At 46.0% G+C, this 14,708-nt stretch overlaps 1 protein-coding gene across 11 annotated transcripts in view; it reads right to left on the bottom strand.

Moving 5' to 3' along the window:
- Positions 1–14,708, bottom strand: part of TRIM9 (tripartite motif containing 9) — a 106,987-nt gene that overhangs the window by 36,204 nt on the left and 56,075 nt on the right. For 6 of the 11 annotated variants that reach the window (XM_075330838.1, XM_075330839.1, XM_075330843.1 and 3 more), the window contains exons 2-5: positions 13,296–13,427; positions 10,227–10,349; positions 5,593–5,703; positions 3,738–3,891 (exon numbers count right to left, since the gene is read on the bottom strand). In XM_075330838.1, the coding sequence (XP_075186953.1) occupies positions 3,738–3,891; positions 5,593–5,703; positions 10,227–10,349; positions 13,296–13,427 (520 nt within the window). The remainder of the gene's footprint in view (positions 1–3,737; positions 3,892–5,592; positions 5,704–10,226; positions 10,350–13,295; positions 13,428–14,708) is intronic. The other 5 variants (XM_075330841.1, XM_075330846.1, XM_075330847.1 and 2 more) reach the window with 1 other exon arrangement.

The raw sequence follows: 14,708 nt of genomic DNA, 5'->3' as shown, positions 1-14,708 counted from the left end.
GCATGCACCCCGGACCACGAGCAGTTCTGGGTGTATATTGCTAGTCCCTGCCTAACCGTCCCTGTATACACTAGCATAGATAAAGGGATGTATAGAAAAAGTATTTCTAAAGATCCTTTATCATATGCTAATGAGCATGGGGACTAGTCCCCTGGGCGTTAGTTCTCCTGGCTAGTCAGTACCATTAGCATGTTAGTACTCCCCTGTAGGTGTGCTATCATGCTAATGAATAAGCAGCATCAAAGGATGATCTCACTCACCTCTCCGCCACCATGGCGTCCGACGCTGGATTTTGGCTCAGTGCGCATGATCCCGGAGTTCCGGTCATGCGCACAACTTCAGTTTGAAGCCAAGACACCATACACCTGGCTTCATAGTGCGCATGACATAAACTCCGGGGAACTAACGCCCAGGGGACTAGTCAGTGGAAGTAATGCCCAGGGGACTAGTCGGTGGAAGCAATGCCCAGGGGACTAGTCGGTGGAAGTAATGCCCAGGGGACTAGTCGGTGGAAGTAATGCCCAGGGGACTAGTCGGTGGAAGTAATGCCCAGGGGACTAGTCAGTGGAAGTAATGCCCAGGGGACTAGTCGGTGGAAGTAATGCCCAGGGGACTAATCGGTGGAAGTAATGCCCAGGGGACTAATCGGTGGAAGTAATGCCCAGGGGACTAGTCGGTGGAAGTAATGCCCAGGGTACTAGTCGGTGGAAGTAATGCCCAGGGGACTAATCGGTGGAAGTAATGCCCAGGGGACTAATCGGTGGAAGTAATGCCCAGGGGACTAGTCGGTAGAAGTAATGCCCAGGGGACTAATCGGTGGAAGTAATGCCCAGGGGACTAATCGGTGGAAGTAATGCCCAGGGGACTAGTCGGTGGAAGTAATGCCCAGGGGATTAGTCCCAGAGCTCATTAGCATACGATAAAAGTTCTTTAGAAATCCTCTTGCTATAGATCTCTTTATCTATGCTAGTGTATACAGGGACGGTTAGGCAGGGATTAGTAATATACATCCAGAACTGCTCGTGGTACCGGGTGCATATTGCACCTGACAGGTTCCTTTTAAGAACTCTACTACCAGAATAGGCTCTGGGACCCAGGATCACGACATTTCCCCAGGAAAACCTGTGCAGTCTTCAGTAGAGCATCCCTTTAACTTAAAGGAGAAGTCCACTTTTGATAAATAATTTACAAAAATTCAAATCTACAAATATTTCTCAGCAACTTTATGAATACTTTGCTTTTGGTATCCAGCATCAATTTTGAGTTTACAAGATTTTTTTTTTCTCCTGTTATCTCTATACAGTAAATCACAAAAGTGAGTACACCCCTCCCCATGGTCGGCCAAAGAGGTTAAGTGCACATAATCAGTGTCATATCCAGAGGTCGTCTTTTCACAATAGACATATGAGTGCTGCCAGCATTGCTGCAGAGGTTACAGGAGTGGGGTGTCCGCCTGTCAGTGCTCACACCATACACCGCACACTGGAGAGGTCACAGGGGTGAGGGATCCGCCTGTCAGGGCTCACACCATACACCGCACACTGAAGAGGTCACAGGGGTGAGGGATCCGCCTGTCACGGCTCAGACCATACACCGCACACTGCAGAGGTTACAGGGGTGGAAGGACTGCCGGTCAGTGCTCAGACCATACACCGCACACTGCAGAGGTTACAGGGGTGGGGGGGTCCGCCTGTCAGTGCTCACACCATACACCGCACACTGCAGAGGTCACAGGGGTGAGGGATCCGCCTGTCAGGGCTCAGACCATACACCGCACACTGCAGAGGTCACAGGGGTGAGGGATCCGCCTGTCAGTGCTCAGACCATACACCACACATGGCAGAGGTTACAGGGGTGGGTGTGAGGGGTCCGACTGTCAGTCCTCACACCATACACCGCACACTGCAGAGGTTACAGGGGTGGAAGGACTGCCGGTCAGTGCTCAGACCATACACCGCACACTGCAGAGGTTACAGGGGTGGGGGGTCCGCCTGTCAGTGCTCACACCATACACCGCACACTGCAGAGGTCACAGGGGTGAGGGATCCGCCTGTCAGGGCTCAGACCATACACCGCACACTGCAGAGGTCACAGGGGTGAGGGATCCGCCTGTCAGTGCTCAGACCATACACCACACATGGCAGAGGTTACAGGGGTGGGGGTGGGTGCCTTCCTGTCAGGGCTCAGACCATACACCGCACACTGCAGAGGTTACAGGGGTGGGGAGTCCGCCTGTCTGTGCTCAGACCATACACCGCACACTGCAGAGGTTACAGGGGTGGGGGGTCCACCTGTCAGTGCTCACACCATACACCACACACTGCAGTGGTTACAGGGGTGGGTGTGAGGGGTCCGACTGTCAGTGCTCACACCATACACCGCACACTGCAGAGGTTACAGGGGTGGGGGGGGGTCCGCCTGTCAGGGCTCAGATCATACACCGCACACTGCAGAGGGTACATGGGGTGGGGTTCCACATGTCAGTGCTCACACCATACACTGCAGAGGGTACAGGGGTGGGGTTCCACATGTCAGTGCTCACACCATACACCGCACACTGCAGAGGGTACAGGGGTGGGGTTCCGCATGTCAGTACTCACACCATACACCGCACACTGCAGAGGTTACAGGGGGAGGGGGGGGGTCCGCCTGTCAGGGCTCTCAGACCATACACCACACACTGCAGAGATTACAGGGGTGGGAGGTCCACTTGCCATGGCTCAGACCATATGCCGCACACTGCAGAGGTTACAAGTGTGGGGGGTCCACCTCTCAGTGCTAAGACCATACACTGCATCACATTGCCTTGCATGGCTATTGTCCCAGAAGGAAGCCTCTTCTAAAGATGAGGCTCAAGAAAACTGAAGACAATCAGACTAAGGACATGGATTACTGGAACCGTCCTGTGGTCTGATGAGACCAAGATAAACTTATTTGGTTCAGATGGTGTAAAGCGTGTGTGGCGGCTCTAGGTGAGGAGGACAAATACAAGTGTGCCTGCCTACAGTCAGGCATGGTGGTGGAGTGTCATGGTTTGGGGCTGCATCAGTGCTGTTGGCTGTGGGGGCTACAGATCATTGAGGGAACCATGAATTCCACAATGTACTGTAGCAGAGCATGATCCCCTCCCTTCTTATTCCAACATAACGACCCCAAGCACTTCCAAGACGACAACTGCCTTGCTAAAGAAACTGAGGGTAAAGGTGCTGGACCAGCTGAGAGTCTCCAGACATAGTCGCTATGGAGCATCTGTGGGGCCTCCTCAAACAGAAGGTGGAGGAGCGCAAGGTCTGTAACATCCACCAGCTCTGTGATGTCATCATTGAGGATGGAAGAGGATCCAGCGGCTCCTGTGAAGCTCTAGTGACCTCCAGGCCCAAGAGAGGTAAGGCCGAGCTGGAAAAAAATGGTGGTCACACAAAATATTCCCACCAAGGGTACAATTTGGCCATTCTCACTTAGGTGTGTACTCACTGTTGTTCCCCGCGGTTTAGAAATTAATGGCTGTGTGTTGTTTTTTAGCGGACACTAAATTTAGCTTGTTATACAAGCTGCGCACTGACACTGCGCATTGTATCACAGGGTCAGATCTGCAGTTGCCCCATGAAAGATAAAATAAAATATTTACAAAAATGTGAGGTGTGTACTCACTTTTGAGATATAATTATATATATTATATCTCCAAAAACATGTGTTACTAGGCAGAAGATCATGATGGGAGCTCAGTATCTAATCACCTTTCATCTGTACAAAGTCCAGCTGATGGATTGACTGCAGGAGGGGGGCGCTGTCCAGGTTTAGATCGAAGTCAGTGGTCATCCTTGGGGTGAGGGTCCCTTTGCCCCACTGGTCCTCAGTCAGGTGGACTCTTCGGATAAGAGCGTCAGAGATCTGGATGGAAAAGATGGAGATTTTGCAAATATTAGCAGAGATGAGGGGACACTAATGACCGTAACACAGGGAGATGAGGGGACACTAATGACCGTGATACAGGGAGATGAGAGGACAATAATGACCATGATACAGGGAGATGAGGGGACAATCATGACCGTAACACAGGGAGATGAGGGGACAATAATGACCATGAGATAGGGAGATGAGGGGACAATAATGACCTGTGACACAGGGAGATGAGGGAAGACTGATAACCCGTGACAGGGAGATGAGGGGACAATAATGACCTGTGACACAGGGAGATGAGGGGACAATAATGACCGTGACACAGGGAGATGAGGGGACAATAATGACCTGTGACACAGGGAGATGAGGGGACAATAATGACCGTGACACAGGGAGATGAGGGGACAATAATGACCGTGACACAGGGAGATGAGGGGACAATAATGACCATGATACAGGGAGATGAGGGGGCACTAATGACCGTGACACAGGGAGATGAGGGGACAATAATGACCATGACACAGGGAGATGAGGGGACAATAATGACCGTGACACAGGGAGATGAAGGGACAATAATGACCATGATACAGGGAGATGAGGGGACACTAATGACCGTGACACAGTGAGATGAGGGGACAATAATGACCATGACACAGGGAGATGAGGGGACAATAATGACCGTGACACAGGGAGATGAGGGGACAATAATGACCATGATACAGGGAGATGAGGGGGCACTAATGACCGTGACACAGGGAGATGAGGGGACAATAATGACCATGACACAGGGAGATGAGAGGACAATAATGACCATGACACAGGGAGATGAGAGGACAATAATGACCATGATACAGGGAGATGAAGGGACACCAATGACCATGACACAGGGAGATGAGGGGACAATAATGACTGATACAGGGAGATGAAGGGACACCAATGACCATGACACAGGGAGATGAGGGGACACTAATGACCGTGACACAGGGAGATGAAGGGACAAAAATGACCATGATACAGGGAGATGAAGGGACAATAATGACCGTGACACAGGGAGATGAAGGAACACTAATGACCGTAACAGAGGGAGACGAGGGGACACTAATAACCATGACACAGGGAGATGAGGGGACAATAATGACCATGACACAGGGAGATGAGGGGACAATAATGACCGTGACACAGGGAGATGAGGGACACTGATGACCCATGACACAGGGAGATGAGGGGACAATAATGACCGTGACACAGGGAGATGAAGGGACACTGATGACCCATGACACAGGGAGATGAAGGGACAATAATGACCATGACACAGGGAGATGAAGGGACAATAATAACCGTGGCACAGGGAGATGAGGGGACACTAATGACCGTAACAGAGGGAGACGAGGGGACACTAATGACCATGACACAGGGAGATGAGGGGACAATAATGACCGTGACACAGGGAGATGAAGGGACACTGATGACCCGTGACACAGGGAGATGAGGGGACACGGATGACTGTGACACAGTCCGCCTTGGTTGTGGACCCTGGTAGGGTAGATAGGAGGCTTCTAGGACAGCAATTCTGCCCTCTTCTGAGGTGGCACCCTTAGATTTGGCAATGTGATGGCAGACCGCGTTGTCCTATGTAGCCCCTCATCTGTCCACAGCTCCCCTTACGGAGCGCACAAAGTAGCAGCTGCTCACCTGAAGAAACCCACTGGGATCGTTCTCCTTGATGACCTCCAGACAATACTCCATCAGTCCGGTGGTCTGCCGCAGCTTCACCGTGCAGTGAGAGATCTGATCTCGGACAACCTGAGAGAGAAGAGAAAGGAAACATTCTACATTAATCCCCAAAATCCGATGAAATTCCTTGAAGATGCCTTGTATGTAAATTGTGCAGCCTGGCGGCTGGTGACCACGTCTGCGCCATCATCTCATGTTATAAAGCGTTTTCTCCACTAGCCCCTGAATTCAGCGGATTTCCTCTTACAAGACAGCAGTGCGTTATAATTAATCAATCGGACTAAACTATCTGACTACAAAGGGTTTCTTTGTAGTCTGTTACCATGGATACAAATCAGTTTCTGCAAAAGCTGTATACACAAAACAATAGGAAATTTTTAATGGAAACCATTAGCAAAGTTACTTTATATTCAAAATTGTCCATGATGGCGGACATAGTGTGCGCCCTGGATATTTAAGAATAAGAAGGAAAGGAAATGGTGTTTCCCCTGACTGTACGGGTACTCGTCAGTGCCTCCAGGACGGCGGCCGCCCTCCACATTTATACAATCATTTCAGATTCATTCTCCAGGAAACGCAATCGGATGAGATTAATTATATCACGTCTCCGCACAGAGCGGCTCCGGAGGAACAGGAGGTGAGCCATGTAATGGATATCTCTGCTCCGTACAGAAAATGGATTACACACCGGGGACCAGGAGCACAGCAAAACATGAGAGATCCAGAAGAGAGAGACGCTGGATGTCTGATTCCCCCCGAGAGCGCAACGCTCACACAGACTGTAGATCGTCGCCGGCTTTTAACTCTATGGAGCAGATGCTGTTTGTTTTCACAGGAGAGGAAAATTCTGTTCACAAAGATTGCGAAACACTCGTGTATCAGGGAGGACGCAAGCAGGATGGTATAGGAGAAAGGACGGAACGATGGTGAAAGGACGGAACGATGGCGAAAGGACGGAACGATGGCGAAAGGACGGAACGATGGAAAAAGGCCGGAACGATGGAGAAAGGCCGGAACGATGGAGAAAGGCCGGAACGATGGAGAAAGGCCGGAACGATGGCGAAAGGACGGAACGATGGCGAAAGGACGGAACGATGGCGAAAGGACGGAACGATGGCGAAAGGACGGAACAATGGAGAAAGGCCGGAACGATGGAGAAAGGACGGAACGATGGAGAAAGGCCGGAACGATGGAGAAAGGACGGAACGATGGAGAAAGGCCGAAACGATGGAGAAAGGCCGGAACAATGTGAAAAGCCGGAACGATGGAGAAAGGCCGGAACGATGGAGAAAGGACAGAACAATGGAGAAAGGACGGAACGATGGAGAAAGGACGGAACGATGGAGAAAGGACGGAACGATGGAAAAATGGAAGGAAAAAGTAGAAGACAGATGGAGGGACAGAGAGCAAAATGAATATTACATAGAAGATATAAAGATTATGAATAGATAGATAGATAGATAGATAGATAGATAGATAGATGGCTGGGTGGAGGGATGAATACACAGATGGATGGCTGGATAGAGAGATGAAAGGATGGATGGGTAGATAGAAAGATGGATAGGCCTAAGCCACATAGCGAGAAAAACGGTGCGAGTCGAGTGCGATAAAACATCGCATTCCCCTCGGACCAATTCTAGCCTGTGTGTCAGCGCACATGAGCGATTATTTTCTCAGCCCTAATCGGACCGAGAAAACAATCGCAGCATGCTACGACTGTAATGCGATCATTGTTTCTCTCGCACCCATTCAAGTGTATGGGGCGAGAGAAAAATCGCACTGCACTCGCAGAACACCGGTGTACCGCGAGTGCAGGGCGAGAATCGCAATAGCTGCCAACGGAGGAGAGAAGGAGATAAATCTCTCCCTCCCCTTCTCCGTGCCAGCCCACCCCTCCTCAGCACCGGCCCGCCCCCCGCAGCTGAGGTCCGATCGCACAGTCGGACCTTAGTCGCAGTGACACTCGCATGACACTCGGCTCCTGCTGTGCTGCCAGCGTGAGCCGAGTGTCATGCGAGGATCACACTAGTGCCCCGTGTGGCCCCGGCCTTAGAGGGATACATGTATGGATGGATGCATCGATACAGAGATGGATGCATTGATACAAAGATAGAGAGATGTGTTAATGAAGGGATGAATGGATGGATGGTTGGATAGAGAGGTGGATGAATGGGTAGATGGATGGCTGGATAGAGAGATGAAAGGATAGATTGATAGCAGGATGGAAGGATAGAGAGATGGATGCATAGCTAGAGAGATGGATGGCTGGCTGGATAAAGCAATGGAGAGATGATGGATAGATAGAGAGATGGAAGAATGGAGGGATGAATGGATAGAAGGATGTCTGGATAGAGAGATGGAAGGATAGACAGACAGATATGGACACAAGATACACTAAGGCTATGTGCGCACTAGGCCGTTTTACCCGTGGTTTTGCTGCGGACATTTCTTGAGAAAGGTTTGAAATCTTTCTGCAGACATTTCCCAGCAAAACCTATGGGAACAAAAAATAGGTGTGCGGATTTTTCTCAAGAAAATTTCTTGAGAAAATTTTCTCAAGAAACTTTCTTGAGAAAATGAGCATGTCCATTATTTTCCACAGGTACCTGCGGAATACCCCCGGAATTTCACTCCATTCACTGTAATGTAATCTCAAAATACCGGGGGTATACCGCAGGTAGAAAACGATGTGCGGTATACCCCCGGTATAGCCGCAATTTACCTGCGGTAATGCTCATCGCTGCCTGCGGTTTTGCAGGAAGTGATGTCATTATGCCAGGAAGAGGAAGCGGAGCAGAGTAAACACACACAGATCACACACAGACACACTCCCTGGACGCTGCACAGAAGCACTTCCGTGTGACCTCCGGGTGCCCGTGCAGTCTGTGTCCCACTCCAGCCCCGCCACTGCCTGCACTGCTGTGTGTCAGTGTCTGCCTGCAGTATCAGCAGCTTGTCACCCTGCAGCGCAGGCAGACACTGACACACAGCAGTGCGTGCAGCTGCGGGGATGACGATCGCTGCTGTCAGGAGGTGAGATGAGATCATTACCTGCTGTGACGATCTCCTGCCTCCTGACGTCACTGCGGTCACTGCTGTCTATGCCCGTCTCGCGAGCGGCCCGAGACTGTCACTGGTGGTGACGTCACGAGCTCTCGCGATACTGCTGAGAACGCGGCGGGCATAGAAGTCAGTGACAGCGCTGACGTCAGGAGTGCAGGAGATGATCACAGCAGGTAATGATCTCATCTATCCTCCTGACAGCAGCGCTCGGCATCCCCTGCAGTGACCTGGGCTATTGATGTTAGCTCAGGTCACTGCATTGCTCTCCCAGCCAATAGGGAACATTCTGTTCTTCATTGACTGGGACAGCGACTATGGTATGGATCGCCGTGGGACCCCCCCCTTATTGGATTACGCCGGACGTGGAATTGATTGTTCTTTTCAATAAATTGGTGAAAGAGGGAATGTTTTTGGGAGTGTTTTTTAAAATAAAACTTTTTTTGTTGTCTATTTTTTATTTCTTACTGACTGGGTTGGTGATGTCGGGTATCTGATAGACGCGTGACATCACGAACCCCAGGGCTTGATGCCAGGTGGCATTACACATCTGGCATCAACCCCATATATTACCCCGTTTGCCAACACACCAGGGCAACGGGATGAGTTAGGGCGAAGCGCCAGGATTGGCACGTCTAATGGATGCGCCACTTCTGGGGCGGCTGCGGCCTGCTATTTTTAGGCTGGGGAGTGTCCAAAAACAGTGGACTTCCCTAGTCTGAGAATACCAGACCACAGCTGTCCGCTTTACCTTGGCTGGTGATCCAATTTGGGGGGGACCCTACGCTTTTTGTTTTAAATTATTTATTTAATGTAAAATAACAGCGTGGGGTGCCCTCTGTTTTGTATTACCAGCCAAGGTGAAGCTGCCAGCTGTGGTTTGCAGGCTGCAGCCGTCTGCTTTACCCTAGCTGGCTACAAAAGAGGGGGGGACCTCACGTCATTTTTTTTTAATTATTTATTTATTTTATGGCTAAATACAAGGCTAAGCACCCTTTAGTGCCACATGAAAGTCACTAAAGGGTGCCAGCTTAGAATATGCAGGGAGGTGGGACATTATATAGGTCTGTCTCATCTATCTATCTATCTATCTATCTATCCCTCTATCTATCTATCTATCTATCCCTCTATCTATCCCTCTATCTATCTATCTATCTATTCATCTATCCATCTTTCCCTCTATCCATTATCTGTCTATCGATTATCTATATTATTTATTGCAGTTACAGCATAAAAAAAACGCAGGGACCAACCTGCTGGAAAACCGCGGCAAATCCGCAGCAAAAACGCATGCATTTTTCCCGCGGATTTGGTGCGTTATTTTACTGCAGGTGCGGTAATCTTCAACTCCCAGAAGTTTCTCAAGAAATTGTCTTGAGAAAAATCACTTTTCTAGTGCGCACATAGCCTAACACTGGATATAACTGATTGAGTAGGTTGACACATTTGGTCCACTATAAGGCAGAGAAGAAGAAGAAGAAGACAACGGCCACATGACATTACCGCACTGCACCTTCTTACAAGGGTCTCACCTTCAGCTTGTGCTCATGCTCCTTATTAACCCTCGCAAGGAGCTGCACCTTCCTTCTGTTAAGGGCATCAATGAGAGCGTCACACTGTGCCACCAGGCAGGCCTCAAACTCCACACTGTTCTCCTGCAAAACACACACATGGGGCTAAGGGATGATGGACTGAAGGGAGCAACCACATCCACAGCAGCTCCATGTCACAATCTAACCAGCGCACAATGCTTTATCACAGCGAGGAATGTCCCCGACATGTGGCACTCCAGCTGCTGAACAACTGCCCCTCCTAACTGGGAGATGTAGTGCACCAACTGCTGGAAAGCCACAGGCCGCAGCTACAGAGGAAAGTGTGCTACTCTGGAACATAAAAAGGAAGCAAAGGCACCTGGGATACCAGCATTACATTATAGCAGTTATATTCTTGTACAAAGGAGCAGTATTATAGTAGTTATATTCTTGTACATAGGAGCAGTATTATAGTAGTTATATTCTTGTACATAGGGGGCAGTATTATAGTAGTTATATTCTTGTACATAGGGGGCAGTATTATAGTAGTTATATTCTTGTACATAGGAGCAGTATTATAGTAGTTCTATTCTTGTACATAGGGGGCAGTATTATAGTAGTTATATTCTTGTACAAAGGGGGCAGTATTATAGTAGTTCTATTCTTGTACATAGGAGCAGTATTATAGTAGTTATATTCTTGTACATAGGAGCAGTATTATAGTAGTTATATTCTTGTACATAGGGGGCAGTATTATAGTAGTTATATTCTTGTACATAGGGGGCAGTATTATAGTAGTTATATTCTTGTACAAAGGGGGCAGTATTATAGTAGTTCTATTCTTGTACATAGGGGGCAGTATTATAGTAGTTATATTCTTGTACAAAGGGGGCAGTATTATAGTAGTTCTATTCTTGTACATAGGAGCAGTATTATAGTAGTTATATTCTTGTACATAGGAGCAGTATTATAGTAGTTATATTCTTGTACATAGGAGCAGTATTATAGTAGTTATATTCTTGTACATAGGGGGCAGTATTATAGTAGTTCTATTCTTGTACATAGAAGCAGTATTATAGTAGTTATATTCTTGTACATAGGAGCAGTATTATAGTAGTTATATTCTTGTACAAAGGGGGCAGTATTATAGTAGTTCTATTCTTGTACATAGGGGGCAGTATTATAGTAGTTCTATTCTTGTACATAGGAGCAGTATTATAGTAGTTCTATTCTTGTACATAGGAGCAGTATTATAGTAGTTGTATTCTTGTACATAGGAGCAGTATTATAGTAGTTATATTCTTGTACATAGGAGCAGTATTATAGTAGTTATATTCTTGTACATAGGGGGCAGTATTATAGTAGTTATATTCTTGTACATAGGGAGCAGTATTATAGTAGTTATATTCTTGTACATAGGAGCAGTATTATAGTAGTTATATTCTTGTACATAGGAGCAGTATTATAGTAGTTATATTCTTGTACAAAGGGGGCAGTATTATAGTAGTTCTATTCTTGTACATAGGGGGCAGTATTATAGTAGTTCTATTCCTGTACATAGGGGGCAGTGTTATAGTAGTTATATTCTTGTACATAGGGGCAGTATTATAGTAGTTATATTCTTGTACATAGGGGGCAGTGTTATAGTGGTTATATTCTTGCATATAGGGGGCAGTATTATAGTAGTTATATTCTTGTATATAGGGAGCAGTATTATAGTAGTTATATTCTTGTACATAGGGGCAGTATTATAGTAGTTATATTCTTGCATATAGGGGGCAGTATTATAGTAGTTATATTCTTGTTCATAGGGGGCAGTATTATAGTAGTTATATTCTTGTAAATAGGAGCAGTATTATAGTAGTTATATTCTTGTACATAGGGGGCAGTATTATAGTAGTTATATTCTTGTACATAGAGGCAGTATTATAGTAGTTATATTCTTGTACATAGGGGCAGTATTATAGTAGTTATATTCTTGTACATAGGGGCAGTATTATAGTAGTTATATTCTTGTACATAGGGGCAGTATTATAGTAATTATATTCTTGTACATAGGGGCAGTATTATAGTAGTTATATTCTTGTACATAGGAGCAGTATTATATTAGTTATATTCTTGTACATAGGGGGCAGTATTATAGCAGTTATATTCTTGTACATAGGAGCAGTATTATAGTAGTTATATTCTTGTACATAGTAGTATTATAGTAGTTATATTCTTGTACATAGGGGCAGTATTATAGTAGTTATATTCTTGTACATAGGGGCAGTATTATAGTAGTTATATTCTTGTACATAGGGGCAGTATTATAGTAGTTATATTCTTGTACATAGGGGGCAGTATTATAGTAGTTATATTCTTGTACATAGGGGGCAGTATTATAGTAGTTATATTTTTGTACATAGCGGGCAGTATTATAGTAGATATATTCTAGTACATAGGGGCAGTATTATAGTAGTTATATTCCTGTACATAGGGGCAGTATTATAGTAGTTATATTCCTGTACATAGGGGCAGTATTATAGTAGTTATATTCTTGTACATAGGGGCAGTATTATAGTAGTTATATTCTTGTACATAGGGGGCAGTATTATAGTAGTTATATTCTTGTACATAGGGGGCAGTATTATAGTAGTTATATTTTTGTACATAGCGGGCAGTATTATAGTAGATATATTCTAGTACATAGGGGCAGTATTATAGTAGTTATATTCTTGTACATAGGAGCAGTATTATAGTAGTTATATTCCTGTACATAGGGGCAGTATTATAGTAGTTATATTCTTGTACATAGGGGCAGTATTATAGTAGTTCTATTCTTGTACATAGGGGCAGTATTATAGTAGTTATATTCTTGTACATAGGGGGCAGTATTATAGTGGTTATATTCTTGCATATAGGGGGCAGTATTATAGTAGTTATATTCTTGTACATAGGGGCAGTATTATAGTAGTTATATTCCTGTACATAGGGGCAGTATTATAGTAATTATTCAGTACAAAGTCATCACAATATTATAATATATCCGTCACAATGATAAAATAACATTACAAATGATGTATTAACCTTGTGGTCTGATTCTTTGTCAGCTGAGCACTGTACCTGGATTTGCTGGACCATGTTTCTGAGCTGAACCAGGAATTCTTTGGCTTCCTTTGCTCGGTCTGACAACCCATTCAGGGCTTGGGAAAGTTGACTCTGCAAAAACAATATCCATACGTTATACAGTGATTTTACATATGGCAGGACTCATTCATCTCACACTCAGGTATAGAGACACGGTTTATTATATAAAGCAGAGCTTCTTTTCTATTGACGTCTATAGTTGGGTCACCATCATGGCTTGTCGATACCTCCAGAAGGAAGGAGACAGGGCTGTCCCATACTAATGAAGTAGCATCACTTAGTGTGCCCTCATTTGCATATTATAATCTCTGATCTTTATCCCATGATATAAAGGGGTTTTCCAAGCACAATATACATTTTTCCAGTCACTCCATGTGACTGCAGGTTGCTGAATCCCAACACTGTGCAATGTACACACTGTCCGGATTCACCTGTAATTCCAGCTCAGTTCTCAACCAAGGAAGAAAATGTGCAATGTGAACACTGTCAGGATTCACCTGTATTCCAGCTAGGTTTTAATCCACGCAGGAAAATATGAAATACACACACTGTAACACACTGTAACGATTCACCTGTATTCCAGCTTGGTTTTAATCCACGCAAGAAAATGTGCAATGCACACACTATCCGGATTCACTATTTCCAGCTCAGTTCTCAACCAAGGAAGAAAATGTGCAATGTGAACACCATCAGAATTCACCAGTATTCTAGCTTGGTTTTAATCCACACAAGAAAATATGCAATGCACACACTGTAAGGATTTACCTGAATTCCTGCTTGGTTTTAATCCACGCAAGAAAATGTGCAATGCACACACTGTAAGAATTTACCTGAATTCCAGCTTGGTTTTAATCCACGCAAAAAAATGTGCAATGCGCACACTGTCCGGATTCACTATTTCCAGCTCAGTGCTCAACCAAGGAAGAAAATATGCAATGTGAACACTGTCAGGATTCACCTGTATTCCAGCTTGGTTTTAATCAAAGCACGAAAATATGCAATGCACACACTGTAAGGATTCACCTATAATCCAGCTTGGTTTTAATCCACGCACGAAAATGTGCAATGCACACACTGTCAAGATTCACCTGTATTTCCAGGTCAGTTCTCATCCATGGAAGAAAATGTGCACACTGTCAGGATTCACCTGTATTTCTAGCTCGGTTCTCATCCACGGAAGAAGCGGAGGAGAAGATAATCAGCACATGACCACAAGTATGCAGAGTTTACTCTTGAGGTCATGTGACCACTCTCTCCAGCTGGATACAGAGTTGAATCCTGACAGTGTGCATACTGCACACTGTCATGTTTCACGCAATCACATCACACGGAGTGACTGCAGATGTTTGGTTT

This window comes from Anomaloglossus baeobatrachus, chromosome 12, assembly GCF_048569485.1.
Source record: "Anomaloglossus baeobatrachus isolate aAnoBae1 chromosome 12, aAnoBae1.hap1, whole genome shotgun sequence".
NCBI classification, from domain to species: domain Eukaryota; kingdom Metazoa; phylum Chordata; class Amphibia; order Anura; family Aromobatidae; genus Anomaloglossus; species Anomaloglossus baeobatrachus.
Note: the sequence above shows the minus strand (reverse complement) of the source record. Positions and strands in the feature narration are given on the sequence as shown.